At 52.3% G+C, this 19687-nt stretch overlaps 2 protein-coding genes across 2 annotated transcripts; one reads left to right on the top strand and one right to left on the bottom strand.

The window, feature by feature from the left end:
* Positions 1–2003: 2003 nt before the first annotated feature.
* On the top strand, positions 2004–3993 carry LOC119327256 (universal stress protein PHOS34-like). Its single transcript, XM_037600446.1, has 4 exons — positions 2004–2329; positions 3203–3312; positions 3400–3518; positions 3622–3993. Exons 1-4 carry the CDS (start codon positions 2146–2148, stop codon positions 3707–3709), a joined length of 501 nt encoding a protein of 166 aa, XP_037456343.1. The 5' UTR covers positions 2004–2145; the 3' UTR covers positions 3710–3993.
* Positions 3994–4191: 198 nt separating this feature from the next.
* LOC119327239 (DNA-directed RNA polymerase V subunit 7-like) lies at positions 4192–7509 on the bottom strand. Its single transcript, XM_037600445.1, has 2 exons — positions 7379–7509; positions 4192–4978 (listed from the first exon to the last, which is right to left on the bottom strand). Exon 2 carries the CDS (start codon positions 4966–4968, stop codon positions 4441–4443), a length of 528 nt encoding a protein of 175 aa, XP_037456342.1. The 5' UTR covers positions 4969–4978; positions 7379–7509; the 3' UTR covers positions 4192–4440.
* Positions 7510–19687: the final 12178 nt, after the last annotated feature.

Below are 19687 nucleotides of genomic sequence, written 5' to 3'. Positions count from 1 at the left end.
TGACCGCTCCCTATAGGGATCATCGAATCGTTTTCCGGTTCTATGTACTTTACGTGCTCGCATGCTTAGGTATCGGTATGAGATGCATACCGTATTTGCTATGTTTACTGTATACTCGTGGATTAGATTAATCGGGAATGTGCTAATATTTCCAAGTGTATCATTGTTGGAACCCTGTTCAAATCGGTCCATGGTCAAATACGATGTCTGTTTTAGAGGTCCATGCTAAAAGTAAACACTTCCTCGTAAAAAAAGTAACCAGACCAAACTTTTCAGCGCAAACTGGGAAGAAAACACCGAAAAGAGGAAAACACTTCCTCGTAAAAAAAGTAAGGACGCCGATAAGTGTCACACGTGTGGGCGTTAGGGAATCCGCCCACACATTTTGTGTGGTGTGTAAGAGGAACAGCCCACACACCTACGTGTGGGCAAAACAAGTAATGCCCACACACACCCTTTTTTTCCCTCCCAATCCCTCTCACACGCGTGTGTGTGGGCGAAGTAGATAACGCTCACACGCCCCATATGTCAGGCCTTGTACCTCCTGGTCCCGCACGCCACGCGTGACAGTCATCGCGCGCCCGCAGTTGACATGGTCCAGACCCTCGTCCATGTTCGTTTAACTGCAGTTGCCATGTCGCTGAACTACGGTTGCCATGTCGGACAACTGCAGTTGCCATGGTTGCTCAACTGCAGTTGCCATGTATGGTCTGGTCTAATGTGATTGTCATGATTTCAAAACTTTAGGAGTTGCCCCATACTAACACTAGGCAGTTGAGAGAGTTGCCATGTGCTCACAAGCATGCTAGGGCGTTGCCATGTAAAAGAAAGAGTTGCCATCTGCTTACGTCCACGTTAGGGCAGTTGCCATGTATCATGCAAAAACACATGGCAATTCGGTAAAGAGAGAGTTGCCATCTGCTTACGTGCACACTAGGCAGTTGCCGTGTACGTACCCTGCAAAACACATGGCAACTCGGATAAAAAGAGAGTTGCCACCTGCTTATAAAGCACACTAGGGTAGTTGCCATGTGCGCTGCAAAACATATGGCAACTAACAGCTTGGATGTGGGAGAGGAGACGGTCGTGTGAACGAGATGGCAAATACCCACACACTAGCCCTTGTGCGTGCATAAAAAATGACGTGTGGGCAAACTGTTGAACGCCCACACACCAGTCCTTTCCGTGTAGTGAAACGGCCGTGTGGGCGCCCGGGTGAACGCCCACACACCAGACCAGTCCTATGTGGCACTGGAAACATGCCAAGATTCGTGCGCTCACGAACGAACGCGGATCCACGCGTGTGAGCGAGATGCAGACACCCACACGTGTGGGCGTTAACATTTTCAGCCCAAACCGGGAAGAAACAACCGAAAAGAGGAAAACACACACAGAAGATTGTGACGTCGATCTCCAAATATCCGTCGGCACCTTCAGTTGTCCCCATCAGAGCTGATGATCGCTCCAGAAGCATACAGCGCCGTGTACCGGCGCCGTGCCATAGTCGCGCAGCACTTGGCATAGTAGTACGCCTGCTGGCATATATTTGGTGGAGAGAGAGAGAGAGAGCGAGGAGTCCACAACACCATTTCTTTGAATTGGCAGATACTAGAAACATGTTTCTCTTGAACATGATTCTTGTAGTCGGTGGGGAACTTTCAGTTTCTCTACAACTGGCAACAAAAATAACCAAGTGGCGAGTATGAATATCCAGATTACAAGTTCAGAAATCCATAATCCCCGCAAGGAAATCATGACATTTGTCCAGATTACAAACAAACTTGCAGCTCGAAAGCATCTTGTAGATTTTATACTCCAAGTTTTTGAATTTTTTTCCATATTGCGAACAAACATTAGGAGAAAGAATCTTTGCAGGAGGCGGAGAGGGAAATTTCCAAACGTGGCCCAGCGGGTGCGCATGTGGGCGCCCTCAATCAATCACGCACACATGCCATGTACGAGTAGCACCGCACCGCGTCAAACAAATATCCTCTGGCCGACAAGAGAAGGCCACCACCCCCGTCGTCGTCGTCCTTAATTGTTCCTGCGTCTCCCCACTTCTCCTTCCAAACAGCGGTGCCTCCACCACCACCACCACCACCACCCAAGAGCCGAGCGAGGAGAGGAGAGGAGAAGACATCGACCATGGCTGCGGACGGCGAGAGGTGGGTGGGCCTGGCGGTGGACTTCTCGGAGGGGAGCCGCGCGGCGCTGCAGTGGGCGGCGGACAACCTGCTCCGCGCCGGCGACAACCTGCTCCTCCTGCACGTCCTCAAGGACCCCGACTACGAGCAGGGCGAGACCCTCCTCTGGGAGGCCTCCGGCTCCCGTGCGTACCAACCAGACTCCTCCTACTCTTCCTCCCTAGTCCTCCTGCTCTTGCTACTGTACCGCGGCAGTTATATACTCTACTTGTCTGCCTGCTTGCTGATCTTGATCTTAGTTTCTGGTCGCGCCCACCAATCACCCCGACCCGTGCAAGATTCCGATATGTACGAGCCGCGTCGGCGCAAGGGGTAGCAGTTGCCATGATCCGCACGCGTATGTTCGCCGATGTCTGTTGCCTACTTGCTTCTTGTCTTGGAATTAATTGGTCTGCCTTTTGCTGTACTAGAGCAGAGCAGCAGCAGCAATATCCTGCTCTGGTCGTAGAATTTGTTTTGACCGGATTTAGGAGGGGGTGCTAGCGAAGACAGAGCATGGCTTGTCCGGGGAGCGGTTGGCAACCATGTTCGCTCATTCTGCTCTGTCCACGGGGCTTTCCTAGGTGTCGCTTTAACTCTGGGAGAGAGCAGCGGCGCAGATTTCGGTTAGCCAGATGGCGAATTGACCACCCGATCCTAACTCTGGATCTAACCATTTCTTGTTAAGCGCGCTTGCAAATTCAATTACACAGGGATCATGATTGCTGATTGTCATCCATCAGCTCATCCATGGTTCTGTAGTTAGCTAGATCATGTTACATGTGCTCATCTGCATGCTATGCTATGCTATGCTATGAACAGTGTTAAATATGGACGCATCAACGAAGTAAATTAGCTGTTCATGTGACCATGAATGGCATGTGTGATATTCCTGGTCCATGCAGTTTACATGTGCAAGATCCTAGCATGCTCACACCTTGTTTATCTAAATAAAGTTGTTTTACAACTGTGGCCTACTGCTCAGTGCTCGCTGTACTCGTTTCTTTCTTCCATTTCAGCTTTGATCCCCCTCTCGGAGTTCTCTCACCCTTCAACTGCAAAGAAATATGGGGTGAAGCCTGATGCTGAAACACTTGACATGCTCAACACCATAGCTAAGCAGAAGGAGGTGACCACTCCACACCATAATGTATCACCATCGTGATCTCCTTGACACATTTGCTTAACAAGATTCCGAGTTTTCATTTTTCGGCAGGTTGCTGTGGTTTCCAAAGTCCTGTTTGGAGATCCCCGCGAGAAGCTGTGCCAAGCCATCCATGACATGCCCATCAGCTGCCTGGTCATTGGGAGCAGGGGCCTTGGCAAGCTCAAGAGGTTGCGACCACCGACCAAATTGACCTCCAAACTCTTCTTCAGCCACATTGTGTGTTTGTTTCATCATAATAGAGTGCTGATCTTTTGCATCTCTGAACTGCAGGGTGCTCTTGGGCAGCGTCAGCGATTACGTCGTGAACAACGCCGCCTGCCCGGTCACCGTTGTCAAGCCAGCGAGTAACCATGCCTGATCTCATCGTCGCAAATGTCTACATTTGTTTTAGTTTGCTGGAGTCCTATATATCCAGTTGGCCGCGACTTATTGAACCATCCAGTGTTATTTGTAATAATAATTGACAATTAGCCTGTGGATGATTCCCAGGTTGTGTAATCTGTGCATGTGTCCTGTACATCCTGTACATTTGTGTGCTTATCTTCAGCTTAGCTTTTGCACCCTGAGTCAGGCCGTGCTGCTGCTTGCTGCATGCGTGATGTTCATACAGTTTCTAGAGTCTGAATAAAATGGATTCGATTCTGCTGTTTCTTTTTACGATGGACAGCCATTTTGCCTGGGCTGGCAATTCCGAGGTCCATTGCAGATGCTAGTTACTTTAAGCACTGGAAGAAAAGTCACATTACGGTTGCATCTGATACCTCAATGGATCATGATGATAAATCTTACTGGCGTTTGTATATGCTTCAAGCAAGATCAAATAGGAACCATGCAAGCAAGTAGAAGGCCACAAACACATGCATCCAAGTTAAAAGTGATATGTTCCGTCATAATTCACACTACACTGATGAGTTAAAGACATGGAGCTAAATCCCATTGTCATCACACCCTAGAGCCTGCATCAACTGCGAAAAGTCACGGCAACCAGCCAACCATGTTCCATCGGCCATCACAACAGCGAAGTTCATCCACCACCACCAGGATAACAAAATGTACAGCAGGGGCCAGGTTTAGCATCTCCGAAGCAGCTCACAGCGGCCCGAGGAAATCACCAGCCAGCGACGCAAGGAGCTGGAACTGGCGGTCAGCCTCCATCCAGCGGAACCCCATGACCTTGAAGCGCACGGCGGTGTCCCTCTCCAGCTTCGAGTGGTCGTTCATGAACATGGGGTTCTCGCCGCCCATGTACTTGTAGTCGCTCATCGACTTCTCTGATAGGAAGATGCTTTCGATCGGCCCAGATTTGAGGAAGACGCCGTGCTTCAGGATCTTCTCCACGGAGCCGACCAAGATCTCCCCCTTCATAGGCCTCTGGGTGATGCAGGTGAATGTGACCGGGAAAAGAACGTCTCCGGTCAGCTCACGAACCTTCCCTTCAGAGATCGTCTTCAGCTCGTTTACAGCAATGTAGTAGCCATGCTCCTTGGAGGCCTTCCTGTTGGTGACGTCCTCCAGAAGACGCACGATGATGGACTTGCGGAGCAGCAGGCCCTTGGGGCTCAGCTGGTCTGGTGAGATCAGCACGTTCCAAGACATCTCCTCCTGAAGGAAAACCATGGTTGACTACCTGCCAAAAGTCAAAATTGTACATGAATATCAGCCTTCAAGTGGTGCAGCAATTCTTCACTGAATATCATAAGGAAACATGCTTAAGGTTTTACAGGCAGGCAAGAGTCTAAAACGCATTTCTTCTGCTATAGAGAACACACAGTTGCAAATATACTGTCATAACATTGAAGGGTAACTAGTAAAATCCTAAAGAGGCAATGCCATTTCCACCTTGTGTATTAAGACCGTTACGTATCTACAACAACGTATTAGGCATGCTACACTAAAAGCTCAAAACTATGGGTTTTCACTTCTACGTTATACTTCTCAGAAATTTATAGTTCGTTGCTATAAGTTGTACTCTGCAATTGCAGAATAAGTGTGGTTTTGGTCAATTTATATAAATGCATTAAAAGAGTTGTGCTGCGGCATACTTATATAGAAACTTCGCACAAATCTCAAAATAAACTATAGTTAACAGAAGTAACCTCGACATTCTTTTCTCATTGCAGGGAGCAGGAACCATTTCACCACGGGGGACACCAAGGTAATCAAACAACTCTATGTGCATTTGACATGCGCAGACATACCGGTTTTGGGCCCTGTGAGGGCTAACCATGTATACAGAAGTTTGTTCCTGCTAGTTCATTTGCCTACTCGCAACTCAAAATCAGAGAGGACATTTCTTGCAGCGGTCCATTAGTGTGCAAAGATTTCAGAAATTTATCAACATTCAAAGGCTCCAACTATTAGTACCACTAGATTTCTACCATAATTGATGCTAACTTTAACAGGAGGCATAGCATTAAATTAGGAGCAACAGATAAAATCCTAAAGAGGAAATAAATGTCTTTCTACAAGCGACTGGGACAATGCCCTTTCTATCTTTTGTATTAAGACCGTTATGTATCTACCGGTTTCACCGCGCAACCCATTTCACAGAACAGCACACCAAAGTAATCAAACAACTCTATGTGCATTTGACATGCGCAGACATACCGGTTTTGGGGCCTTTAACGACTAACCTTGTATACGGAAAGTTTGTTCCTGCTAGTTCATTTGCTTACTCGCAACTCAAAATCAGAGAAGACGTTTCTTGCGGCGGTCCCTTAGTGTGGAAAGATTTCAGAAATTTATCAGCATTCAAAGGCTCCAACTATTAGTACTACTAGATTTCTGCCATGATTGATGCTAACTTTAACAGGGGACATAGTCAAATACAGTGACCAAAAGGCGGGCATGGATTTACAATGGCTATCAACATACTGCCCATGAATAGATATGTGCTTCCTGTCGGCACAAAATTCTGTGCAAAGTTTTTTTTTAGAATCACCGGGGAGGAAGTTTCCCCATCTGAATATATTACTCAAAGTGGCCAACATGCCAAGAGTTTGATCTACTTTATAAGGAAAACCGGATCGAAAACGAAACATAGCAGCTCAGTTTATAAGGGAAACTAGGCCAAAAACCGCACAAGCCACAAAGCCTCGTCGACCACACGACACAAGGCTACAACCGCACCAAAACACACACCCTCGGATCCGGAGCCGCCGTTCCGACTTCCACCGCTCGTAGGCGAGCCGCACCGCTGCAAAAAACTGACGCCTTATAGCACATGCTACACGAGACGCCTACCTGCAGACCACAAACAATGCGCCAAAATCCGAGGCCGCTGCCTTGACGTACCAGCCAGACCGACCCCTCGGGTCGCGTCGACCGGGTCAACGAACTCGCTACCCACGCAGCACCAGGTCGCCACCCACACAATGCAAAGGCACGGCCCTGCCCCATAGAGTCATGAATGCATTGCAATCCGAGGCCGCCGCCGAGGCGGTGCAAGGCTTTGTTAGGAGAGCTTGAAAGCATTTCGAACACAATTAAAGAACACAAGCAGCAGTATGCAAGAACTAGGTCCGGTGTCGGATAACTAACAAAGGAGACATTACTGAACGAAGCACCCAGATCATCTTTCCTGAACCTGCAACATTTCAGACTTGAAACGCCATACAATTTCAAGGCGGAGTTTTGGACATCGGGAAAAAGTTTCCTGACCTGCGCGCAACATGAATAATACTTCTTTGACCCCGTTAATAACCAGGGAATGCATGGATGTCGTCTCCCTCCTCTCCTCGGCAGGTGGACTAGAAGCAACGAGTGGGGTTTCTAGGACTTCAGGTAAACCCCCAAAATTTGGGGGAAAGCAAGTTTCTGCAAGAACAATCGAACCTAGAACGCGACTAGATGGGTCCTTGCAAAGAAAGACTCGGGTTTGGTTGCTCGCATTCAGCAGCGAACGAGAATCGCGCGTTGGTTAGGAAAAAAAGGACAGGAAATCCCCACGATCTCAGATTTTAGGTTAAAAGAGCAGCAATAGGCAAGGGGAGAAGCGGATAAATGTAGACAGGGGAGAGGCTGTTACCTGAACGCCGCCCCTCGCCGGACCTGTGGTTGCCGCCGCTCGCCGGCTAGGTCGCGCCGCAGGTGGTTGGGCTCTGTTGCGGGTCGCCGCTGTGTCCACAGAGAGAGAAAGGGGAAGAGACGAGAGACTGGTAACAGGTACTCCCTCCGTTCATAAATACTTTGTCCTCGCAAATGGTTGTATCTAGACTTATTTTAATTATAGATACATCAATTTTATTCATTTTTGAAAATAAATATTTCTGAACAAAGGGAGTAGCTATTTACACCAAGATGGCATGCCTCATCTTCTCCCCGAAATTATGGCTGCTGCCATCACACATTATTTTTTTAACAAACCAGAAGCGCCCAAGGCATCAAGTTTCATCAAACTTTGCTGAGGGATAAGTTTTCTTTTTTGAGGGTTTCTCAGGGACAAGTTACAACATGGATCGTTACTGTCGGATTTCGGGTTCCGACAAAACCCTTGAGGTTCGAACACTGGGGTGCGCACGAAGATCTCTCTCTCCCTAGATCGCTCTCATTGCAATCACAAGGCCTAGCTCGACGAACCCAAAAAACAAGAGACACAATAGTTTATACCGGTTCGGGCCACCGATGTGGTGTAATACCCTACTCCAGTGTGATGTGGTGGATTGCCTCTTGGGCTGAGGATAAACAGTTACAAGGGAAGAACAGCCTCCTGAGGAGAGGTGTTCTTGTGCTCGGTGAGCTTGTGTGGTAGAGGACGATCTAAATGATCCCCCTTTCTATGGTGGTGGCTAGTCCTATTTATAGAGGCCCTAGTCCTCTTTCCAAATATTAAGCGGGAAGGGATCCCACAACGGCCAAATTCGAAGGGAGACAGCTAGTACAAGTTATCCTGACTAAAGGTGGTCTTCGTCTGCCAAAGGCTCTGGTGGTGACGCCGTCTTGGGCTCCACGGTGACCTCCGTCATGCCGTCCTGCTGGTCTTGGACTTGTTGCACCGATATGGAAACCTTTGACTGATGCCTCGGGACTCCTCGCCTGCGCTTTCCCCTTTAGCACCAAAAAGGAAACGAGGACACTGCGCCCGCTGGCGTCCGCCTGGCTCCAATCATCATGGCTTGCGTCACAGGAACCTCGCGAGGTGTCCCTTGCCTTGATCTCTCCGCCCCTCGCGAGCCAGCCTGGTGCGGCCGCCCGTGAGGAGGTCTTGCATCATTCGCCTCGCGAGGCTTGGGCCCCTCGCGAGGGTCTTGAGTGTTTGTTGGTGAAGATGGGCCGTACATGGCCGCTGGTGGGGCCATGCTGTGGGCCACAGGCAGGCAAGTTCGGGGACACCCGTTCCTAGGACGCCGACAGTAGCCCCCGGGCTCAAGGCGCGCTCGGACTTGGCTTCGAGGCGAAGCCAAAGGGCAAGTGCGGAGCGCCGCGGACCCCAACAGCCTGCGGCCCCGCTCGATGCGTGACGACCGATTGAACGTGGCAGCCCCGCTTCCCCATACAGCCTTGATATCCGCCTGGCTAGGCGGCCTCGGCGTCCTACACAGTTATTTCCCCATTGTTGGCAACGCACTCCCCAACTTCTCCGCTTCTTCGAACCTCAGCTTCCTCTCCCAATCCGACCTGAGCTCAGTCATTTCCAACGCCATGGCACCGAACCGAACGGAGAAAGGGAAGAAGCCCCTGTCCTCAGCCAGCCCGCCTCTGGTCGTCGAGCCCGCCGTCGGCCGATCGCGGGTGCTCAATCGGGAGGCCATGGACAAGGTTCGCCCTACGCTCGCCACCAGCTTCAACGAATGGGGAGGGACGGTGTCCTGGCCTGCGTCCCGAGCTTCTGTTGATAGAACAACCACCGAGGTCCAATTCTTCATTGACGCCCTGTGGGCCGGCCTGGTCCCTCCCTTCTCCGCCTTCTTCAACGCCGTGCTTTTTCATTACCAGATTCATATGTTGCACATAGATCCCCAATCTGTCGCTCTTCTTGCCATCTTTGCCTTCGTCTGCGAGGCCATGGTGGGAATCACACCCTCCGTGGCCCTTCTGCGCCATTTCTTCTCGCTGCACCTGACCGACCACGGGCAATGCTCGGGGTGCTTGAGCTTCCAGGCCGTGGTGGCGACGGCCGGCTCAGGGATTGACTTTGAACTTCCGCCGCCCGCGAGCGGGTTTCGGACGCGGTGGGTGTATGTGGATGTCGGAGTGCTCAACTCTTTGCTCTTGCCTCCGTCGACGCCCGCCGTCCCCAGCTTCGGCTGGAATAACGAGAAGCTTGCGAGCCCCCGCCTCGCCTTCGTCTGGCTCCGGTTGAAGAGGCTGAAAGATCTTGGCTTGACTGCGCCCATGGTGATGAAGGAGTTCCTCCGACGCCGCGTCGCCCCACTCCAGCGCCATTCCCAGCCGATGTGGGCCCTGTTTGTCAGCCAGGATCGCATGAGGCTTCAGGAGTCAGGGCTTCCGCTCGAGGCGCGAAGAATGGTGCTCGAGGTCCTGGCGGGCGACCCCTCGCCAGTCGATATGCCACTGGAGGGCTGTCTCTTGTACTGCTGCTCAAACAGGGTGGAGTTCACCGGGCAGATGCCCCCCTTTGATGAATGGGGGCTACGTCCAGTAGGCCTTGAGGGGTCCCGCGAGAACCCCGTCACCGTGGTTCCCCTCCTTGTCGTAGGCGTCGAACTTGCCCCAAGAGTGGACGCAGGGGGGCAAGCACCACTTGAGGCCAGAGGTGTGGGTTCCGAGGTGTCAACGCCGTCCGTGGCTCCTGAGGCGCCATCTCTAGGAGCCCGTGACTCTCGCTCTGGGGTGGCAGTTGAGGGGGCGACACAATCCGCTGCTCCTAAGGCCGAAGCTCCCGAGGCCCTAGTAGGTCATTGCGAGGCGGAACCCGACGACTCTCCCCAGCTTGGCGCTCCTAAGGTCGCTTCCTCGGGCGCTTCACCAGCCGCGCCCTGCGCTGGTCGCCACGTCCAACGCTTCGGCCGGCTCCGTGTAGACTTTGATGCGCTCCGCAAGAGGAAGGGGTCCCCAAGCTGCAGCAGCGGCGCCTTCCGGCCGTTGAAACAGAGGAAGTACATCGCCATAGATGAGTAAGTGCCTTATCTTTGTAATTCCTTGAGTGCTACTTCCCTTCCTGACGGTGGCTCTTCAAGATCCCTTCTGCTAAGGCCGTGAAGCCTCCTGGGAAGCAACCTCCTCCTGCCTCGAATCTCCCGCTGGCCTAGAGCGTCCCAAGCCAGCATGCCACCCCCAGTGCGAGGTCAGCCGGAGAGGCAGACACGCTAGCTTGGCGCCTCGAGCCCGCGCTCCTGCCATCTCTTCTTCGTGGCATCGCCAGGGATACGATGATCTTGCCGAGGGCTCCTCCTCTGGTTGTAGACGGCGGCTGGATGGCTTCGGTCTTGGTTTCTTCTTCGAGTAGCGAGCCTCAACTCAACCGGGCTCTCGCCGAAGCCCAGTCGGCGACCGTGGGGGCGCCATCCCCCATCCCCCTGCGAAAAGGGGGCGAGCCGCTTCGGATCCCGTTGACGACCCCCGCTGCGGAGGACGGAATCGGTCGCGCGCTCAAGTTTGCGCACGAACGGAGTGTCGTCTGCCATGAGCTCTTTCGGGAGGCGATGGGCGCGAGGAGCCGGCTTGGCGGGGAACTCGTGGATGTAGACGTGCGCCTCGAGGCCGAGGGTCTTCGGCTGATGGAGGAGCGACATAAACTGAAGGTGGCCATCAACCTCAGGCGCCACCAGCGCGAGCTTGATATTGCGAAGGTCGCGGAGTCTCTTGCGACCTCGCATGAGGCCTGCGCTCGAGCCTTGGAAGAAGCCCGGGAAGCTAATCGTCGCCGCGACATCGCAGAGAAACGCGAGTGGGAGCTCCAAGCCTGGAGCGCCTCCTTGGAGCAGCAAGTGGAGGCGCGCAAGGCCGCCCTAGCGTCAATGAAGGGGATGCCTGCCGAGGAGGAAGAGATCCTGAAGCGCGAGGAAGCGCTGGCATTGGAAGCCACGGAGCACAGCCTTGAGCTTGAGCGGTTGGAGACGAGGGAGTGCCAAGTCGCCCAAGCGGAGGATGCTGTCGGTGCACGCGAGGCCAGGGCCCAGGAGGAGGTCGATCACCGGGTGGCCGAGGCTCGCACGGATCTTGTGGGCAGGTACGACCTGAAGCTGAAGCTTGTGGAAGCCGAAGCTGTGGGCAGGACTACTGCCCTCAAGTTAGGGTTGGCTGAGGCGGGACATCACGAGAAAGCCGCTGCAGCCGCCCTGATCTCAGTCCAAGTTGAGCTGGCTTTCGCCCGTGCCGAGCTGCTTTCTCTTCAGCAGCGGGTCGCCAGCACCGAGTCCTTCGCGCAACAGAGCAGGAAGGAAGCGCTCCGGCGGCAGACACTGGAGCGCGTGCACGCCCCCATGCTCCAAAGCCTCAGGATCAGAGCCAATGCGGCGCTGGGCACCATCTGCGACGAAGATGCCCCTCATCCCCACTCGAACGATTACGCCAGTCACCTCCTTTTCTTCACCGATGTGGTGACACGCCTGGAGAATCGATCTGAGAGGGCTCGCGAGCTTGTTGAAGAGAGGAGCCGCGGCCTGCTCAGGCGCGCGTTCTCCCGCGTCTTCAGCCACCTCCAGAACACCTACCCCAACTTCAATTTTGACGCCGCCATTGCCCTTGTGCTTGAGGCCATCCGGGGCGACCTGGGGCGCTGGGTAGAAGACAATGTGGATGCTCTAGTCAGGGCCTTCACCTCCGAGGACGACGTGATGGTGGTCGCGACGGATGAAGGCGACGTGGTCGACGATGGTGTGGGCGACGCCGGCTATGGTGCCAGCGACGCGTCTGAGGGCGACCCGGAGGACGCGGTGAGCGATATGTCCGATTGAGCATGTGCTTCCTTGTTGTTGACCCTGCATGTGAAAGCTCGGGCACGACCCTGAAAGTTGTAAGAGCATTTTGGGAGGGGGAGCCCCTCATGTAAACAGATTACTGCATCTATTCATTAGGCCAAACTGGAGATGTGTTTTTATGAGCCCATGAGTCCCACCGCGAGCTTACTGCTGCAGTTTACCTTAGTCAGGGCCAGTTCCAAACCGGCTCATGAGGTCATGAGCTTCTGAGGGTCCTGCCAATCCGTCCGAGAGGGCCTTGTGAGGAGCAAGCGCCAGCCATGGAAGGACGTGCGCGCAACGCGTGTGTGCCGCGCCCAACCACCGCTTGCAAGGAGCTCGCGAGGGGGGAGGCAATACGCGCAAACTCCGAATCAACGCAAGGAACCAGATCGCAAGAAAACGCACGAACGATAAAAGACACCCCCCGCGCACACCAATGAAAATTCAACTTCAAACTTAAATCCAAAGCCAGAAAACAGGGCTAGAGAAAAGAGATTAAAAGCAAATGGCCGCGTCCGGCGCCTAGTCTAGTCTTCTTGTCTTCTCACCAGCGCGGAGCTAAGTGCTGCCACTAGGATGTGGGAGGGAGCCCTCGAGGCCTGAGGACGGCACTCCAGAGACTCCGGGGCATGTACAACCCCACTCATTATTATGTCATAGTGTCACGAGCGGAGACCTTCACAGGCACGAGCCTTACTTCATATCGCCGGACGAGGGGCCCGCCTTGCGCCACCCTCGACCACCATTGGGGCGTCCGGAAACCAAGACGAAGCCAAGGGGCAAAGGGGACGCCAGCGGCGCCCTCGGCGACCACGGGTCCTTTGTCGGGGGAAGGCTCGCCAGGACCTCCCCAGCAGAGGGCCTACCTCCGGGGGACGCCCTGCTCTGCGCGATGCGGGGAGGGGCCTTGCTCCCGACTCCTTCCCTGTAGCCCCCAGTGCGCTCCTCCAGGTGGAAGGGAGGCTGTCGAGCTGGGGCCACCGTCTGCCGCTGTGACCTGATCCTCCTGCGACCATGGTTAGCGTAAGCTTGCTCCTGAGAGATTAGTGGTACCCTGTAGCTGTTGTCGCCAGCATGGTCGGTGAGGCTCCCGGGAGGCTCCTGGAAGGCCTAAGCTTCTAGCGCCTCCTCCTCCCAGCCTGGCTCGAGGAACGAGCCGGGGCCGTCTTCCAGTGTGTACTCCTGAGTCCATCATGCGGGGCACGTAGGCCTCCGAGGCCGTCGCCCCGAAGACCTCGCCGAAGTGCCCCACGCTCCATGTTGCCCAGCCTAGCGCGCCACCCTAAGGATGGTAGGGCGGCATCCCGCTGGGGCCGTGGGTGGCAACACTCATGCCCGCGCTCATCGGAGGTGGCGCGGGTGCGATTGGGCGTCCGGTGCTGCTAGTTGCGCTGGTGTCGATGAAACCTCCTGGCATGCCCGGGGGCACGCGGGCACGGCGAGGCCCGCCATGCGATCTGGCCACGGCCTGAGGCGTAAGCAGGGAGCAGAAGGGCGGTGCTCCCAAGGCCGCGGCGTCTAGTAGCTCGGCGACGCGCTCCAGCAATGCATCCCGGCCGCTCTCCATCAGTCGGCATCGCAGCAGCTCCCGAGCCACCTTGAGCGTGGCCCTCATGTTTGCTTGTTCCCGTCGGGTGTGCGGCGCCGTGGCCGCAGCGTAGCTTGAGGCCCTTGCGGTTGCCCGCGCTTGCCGTGGAGTAAGGGTGGATGGCGATTGACCGCGCCGCCCGCGCCCCACAGCGTTTGGCGGTGCGCGTGCCGCCTAGGGTGCAGGGTTGAGGTCTTCTTGGGTGGACGACGCCGCCCGGGCTGGCCAAGCTGCCCAGCGGTCAGCGTTGGTCCTCGGCTCGCCGGACATCGGAACCGCGGAGTGTCGACGGATCAACTGGTGGAAGAGACGCTACGACGCACCCCTATCTGGCGTGCCAGATGTCGGATTTCAGGTTCCAGCAAAACCCTTGAGGTTCGAATAGCGGGGTGCGCATGAAGATCTCTCTCTCTCCCTAGATCGCTCTCGCTACAATCACAAGGCCTAGCTCGACGAACCCAAAGAATGAGAGACACAAGAGTTTATACTGGTTTGGGCCACCGATGTAGTGTAATACCCTACTCCAGTGTGGTGTGGTGGATTGCCTCTTGGGCTGAGGATGAATAGTTACAAGGGAAGAACAGCCTCCTGAGGAGAGGTGTTCTTGTGCTCGGTGAGCTTGTGTGGTAGAGGACAATCTGAATGATCCCCCTTTCTATGGTGGTGGCTAGTCCTATTTATAGAGGCCCTGGACCTCTTCACAAATATTGAGCAGGAACGGATCCCACAACGGCCAAATTCAAAGGGAGACAACTAGTACAAGTTATCCTGACTAAAGGTGGTCTTCGCCTGCCAAAGGCTCTGGTGGTGACGCCATCTTGGGCTCCACGGTGACCTCCGTCCAGCCGTCCTGCTGGTCTTGGTATCGTTGCACCGATATGGAAACCTTTGCCTGATGCCTCGGGACTCCTCGCCCGCGCTTGCCCCTTTAGCACCAAAGAGGAAACGAGGACACTGCGCCCGCCTGGCGCCCGCCTAGCTCCAGTCGTCATGGCTTGGGTCACAGGAACCTCGCGAGGTGTCCCTTGCCTTGATCTCTCCGCCCCTCGCGAGCCAGCCTGGTGAGGCCGCCCCTGAGGAGGTCTTGCATCGTCCGCCTCGCGAGGCTTGGCCCCTCACGAGGGTCTTGAGTGTTTGTTGGTGAAGATGGGTCGTACAGGGCCACTGGTGGGGCCATGCTATGGGCCACAGGCAGGCAAGTCTGGGGACCCCCATTCCCAGGACGCCGACAATCACCCCAAGACAGTTCAGCATGCAAGAAAAGGACATTAGAGTGACTATGACCAAGTTTTTTTGTGAGATGACTTTGAGCAAGTTTAAGACAACTAAGGCATGATCTACTTGACTAGTAAGAACCATGTGAGCACAATTGTAGATCAATAACTAAGATAAACGCTGCAGGTTGCTATCTCATCTCCCATCTAGAATGAGAAGAATTGATGCTCCTGAGAGTTGTTGCTTTATCCAAACTCAAGTTATCTGTCAAGAAAGTTGCTCCCTGTAGGCCAAGATGCCTTTCAACGGTAACATAAGACAAAGAGCTCCAACTTCAGCAGATAATGTAGCTAAGACTTAATCCATAGAGGCTTGAATCTCATCCACCACCTGAATGGGAACTCCAAGATTTGTTGTCGGAGATTGGCCCCTGATAGGATTACTTGTGTTCTTTCAAGACGCATCCAGAAAAGATCTTTTTACTTGTAATAAGAAGATCACGAGCTAAATTGTGCCCCTACATAGGCATCACATTAGAAGTAGTATTGTTCATGTTCCGATCCAAATTAGGAAGGACATTCTTGAGGTCCTCCACCAACTCTCTGGAAGAAGATATAGTCTTCTCCATGAAGTGCACCTAATAAGGCATAGAGATCTTCCTCTGAAAAAGACAATCATTCCTATTTTTCCAAAGGCACCATAAGAAAGTGAAAATATTATGGAAAGAAGCATAATGTAATTCATAGAAAGAATTTTAGTAATGATGCATTGCAAAGTGTCCGGAGGAGCTACAAAATTGTCCACCTTAAGGTACCATTGATGTCTGAACCAAACTACATTAGCAAAAGGATACAGAAATAAAAGGTGAACTTATCGAAAAAGGGTTTCCCCTGCTTTATATTATAAAGCAACCATGACCAGTTACAATCAATGCAAACAACGCAACACCACACCACACCACACCCCCACACAAAACACCCATGGCCGGATACAATAGGTAAAGGAACTGTCACAAAGCTGAGCTCAGCTGAAAGTGTGTTATATCGACTAGAGGGGGGGGGGTGAATAGGCGATTTTTACAAATTCGTCACTGAGGAATTTCGTGGTGAGGAAATTCCTAAGTCACGAACAACTAGCAGCGGAATAAGTACTTAGATGCAAGCATAATAGAGCAGTAGCACAATCATCATGATAAAATGAAAACAAGCATAGAGTACAAGTAGCATAAACACATGATAAGCAGGCTAAAGACAAACTGACTGAAGAAATAGGATTTAGGAAATTGTGAAAGCCTTCAGTCAAAGTCTTCAAACAGTAACGATCAAGTACTTCAACACAAGAATGAGGAAATGAAAGGGTTGAGGAAATAGAACCAGTAGCTCGGTGAAGACAGTGATTTGGTAGACCAGTTCCAACTATTGTGACAGTCGTACGTCTGGTTGGAGCGGCTAGGTATTTAAACCTGAGGACACACAGTCCTCACCATATTCTCCTTGAGCTAACGTCACACAGACCTTGCCCAAACACTCGTGGTAAGTCTTCAGGTGACTTCCAAAACTTCACAAACTTGGTCACTCGGCGATCCACAATTTCCTCTTGGATGATGTAGATGTTGGGGAACGTAGCAGAAATTCAAAAATTTTCCTACGTATCACCAAGATCTATCTATGGAGAGACCAGCAACGAGTAGAAAGGAGAGTGCATCTACATACCCTTGTAGATCGCTAAGCGGAAGCGTTCAAGTGAACGGGGTTGATGGAGTCGTACTCGTCGTGATTCAGATCACCGATGATCCTAGTGCCGAACGGACAGCACATCCGCGTTCAACACACGTACAGCTCGACGATGTCTCCCACGCCTTGATCCAGCAAGGAGAGAGGGAGAGGTTGAGGAAGACTCCATCCAGCAGCAGCACAACGGCGTGGTGGTGATGGAGGAGCGTGGCAATCCTGCAGGGCTTCGCCAAGCACCTACGGGAGAGGAGGAGGTGTCACGGGAGGGAGGGAGGCGCCAAGGGCTCAGGTATGGATGCCCTCCCTCCCCTCCACTATATATAGGGGCAGGGGAGAGGGGGGAGGCGCAGCCTTGCCCCCTCCTCCAAGGAAGGGGTGCGGCTAAGGAGGGGGAAGGAGTCCATCCTCCCCAAGGCACCTCGGAGGTGCCTTCCCCCTTTAGGACTCTCCCCTTTTTCCTTTATCTTGGCGCATGGGCCTCTAGGGGCTGGTGCCCTTGGCCCATGTAGGCCAAGGCGCACCCCCTACAGCCCATGTGCCCCCCCGGGGCAGGTGGCCCCACCCGGTGGGCCCCCGGGACCCTTCCGGTGGTCCCGGTACAATACCGATGACCCCGAAACTTGTCCCGATGGCCGAAACAGGACTTCCTATATATAAATCTTTACCTCCGGACCATTTCGGAACTCCTCGTGACGTCCGGGATCTCATCCGGGACTCCGAACAACATTCGGTAACCACATACAAACTTCCTTTATAACCCTAGCATCATCGAACCTTAAGTGTGTAGACCCTACGGGTTCGGGAGACATGCAGACATGACCGAGACGTTCTCCGGTCAATAACCAAGAGCGGGATCTGGATACCCATGTTGGCTCCCACATGTTCCACGATGATCTCATCGGATGAACCACGATGTCAAGGACTCAATCAATCCCGTATACAATTCCCTTTGTCTAGCGGTATGGTACTTGCCCGAGATTCGATCGTCGGTATACCGATACCTTGTTCAATCTCGTTACCGGCAAGTCTCTTTACTCGTTCCGTATCACATCATCCCGTGATCAACCCCTTGGTCACATTGTGCACATTATGATGATGTCCTACCGAGTGGGCCCAGAGATACCTCTCCGTTTACACGGAGTGACAAAATCCCAATCTCGATTCGTGCCAACCCAACAGACACTTTCAGAGATACCCGTAGTGTACCTTTATAGCCACCCAGTTACGTTGTGACGTTTGGCACACCCAAAGCACTCCTACGGTATCCGGGAGTTGCACAATCTCATGGTCTAAGGAAATGATACTTGACACTAGAAAAGCTTTAGCATACGAACTACATGATCTTGTGCTAGGCTTAGGATTGGGTCTTGTCCATCACATCATTCTCCTAATGATGTGATCCCGTTATCAACGACATCCAATGTCCATGGTCAGGAAACCGTAACCATCTATTGATCAACGAGCTAGTCAACTAGAGGCTTACTAGGGACATGGTGTTGTCTATGTATCCACACATGTATCTGAGTTTCCTATCAATACAATTCTAGCATGGATAATAAACGATTATCATGAACAAGGAAATATAATAATAATCAATTTATTATTGCCTCTAGGGCATATTTCCAACAGTCTCCCACTTGCACTAGAGTCAATAATCTAGTTCACATCGATATGTGATTAACACTCAAGGTCACATCCCCATGTGACTAACACCCAAAGAGTTTTGGGTTTGATCATGTTGCTTGTGAGAGAGGTTATAGTCAACGGGTCTGAACCTTTCAGATCCGTGTGTGCTTTACAAATCTCTATGTCATCTCCTAGATGCAGCTACCACGTTCTATTTGGAGCTATTCCAAATAACTGTTCTACTTGGAGCTATTCTAAATTGTTGCTCCATTATACGTATCCGGTATCTCTACTCAGAGCTATCCGGATAGGTGTTAAGCTTGCATCGACGTAACCCTTTACGACGAACTCTTTTACCACCTCCATAATTGAGAAAATTCCTTAGTCCACTAGTTACTAAGGATAACTTTGACCGCTGTCCTGTGATCCATTCTTGGATCACTCTTGTACCCCTTGACTGACTCATGGTAAAGCACACTTCAGGTGCGGTACACAGCATAGCATACTGTAGAGCCTATGTCTTAAGCATAGGGGACGACCTTCGTTCCTTTCTCTCTATTCTGCCATGGTCGAGCTTTAAGTCTTAACTTCATACCTTACAACTCAGGCAAGAACTCCTTCTTTGACTGATCCATCTTGAACACCTTCAAGATCACGTCAAGGCATGTGCTCACGTCAAGATCACGTCGGTATACCGATACCTTGTTCAATCTCGTTACCGGCAAGTCTCTTTACTCGTTCCGTAACACATCATCCCGTGATCAACCCCTTGGTCACATTGTGCACATTATGATGATGTCCTACCGAGTGGGCCCAGAGATACCTCTCCGTTTACACGGAGTGACAAAATCCCAATCTCGATTCGTGCCAACCCAACAGACACTTTCAGAGATACCCGTAGTGTACCTTTATAGCCACCCAGTTACGTTGTGACGTTTGGCACACCCAAAGCACTCCTACGGTATCCGGGAGTTGCACAATCTCATGGTCTAAGGAAATGATACTTGACATTAGAAAAGCTTTAGCATACGAACTACATGATCTTGTGCTAGGCTTAGGATTGGGTCTTGTCCATCACATCATTCTCCTAATGATGTGATCCCGTTATCAACGACATCCAATGTCCATGGTCAGGAAACCGTAACCATCTATTGATTAACGAGCTAGTCAACTAGAGGCTTACTAGGGACATGGTGTTGTCTATGTATCCCCACATGTATCTGAGTTTCCTATCAATACAATTCTAGCATGGATAATAAACGATTATCATGAACAAGGAAATATAATAATAATCAATTTATTATTGCCTC

This window comes from Triticum dicoccoides, chromosome 1B, assembly GCF_002162155.2.
Source record: "Triticum dicoccoides isolate Atlit2015 ecotype Zavitan chromosome 1B, WEW_v2.0, whole genome shotgun sequence".
Classification (NCBI taxonomy): domain Eukaryota; kingdom Viridiplantae; phylum Streptophyta; class Magnoliopsida; order Poales; family Poaceae; genus Triticum; species Triticum dicoccoides.
This window is presented reverse-complemented; position numbering and strand designations above follow the sequence as displayed.

Excerpts from the sequence above, each read along its gene's own strand:
- LOC119327256 (XM_037600446.1), top strand. The coding sequence starts at position 2,146 with ATGGCTGCGGACGGCGAGAGGTGGGTGGGCCTGGCGGTGGACTTCTCG. Across the intron at positions 2,330-3,202 it reads CTGGGAGGCCTCCGGCTCCC|CTTTGATCCCCCTCTCGGAG; the intron begins GTGCGTACCAAC and ends CTTCCATTTCAG. Across the intron at positions 3,313-3,399 it reads CCATAGCTAAGCAGAAGGAG|GTTGCTGTGGTTTCCAAAGT; the intron begins GTGACCACTCCA and ends ATTTTTCGGCAG.
- LOC119327239 (XM_037600445.1), bottom strand. The coding sequence starts at position 4,968 with ATGGTTTTCCTTCAGGAGGAGATGTCTTGGAACGTGCTGATCTCACCA.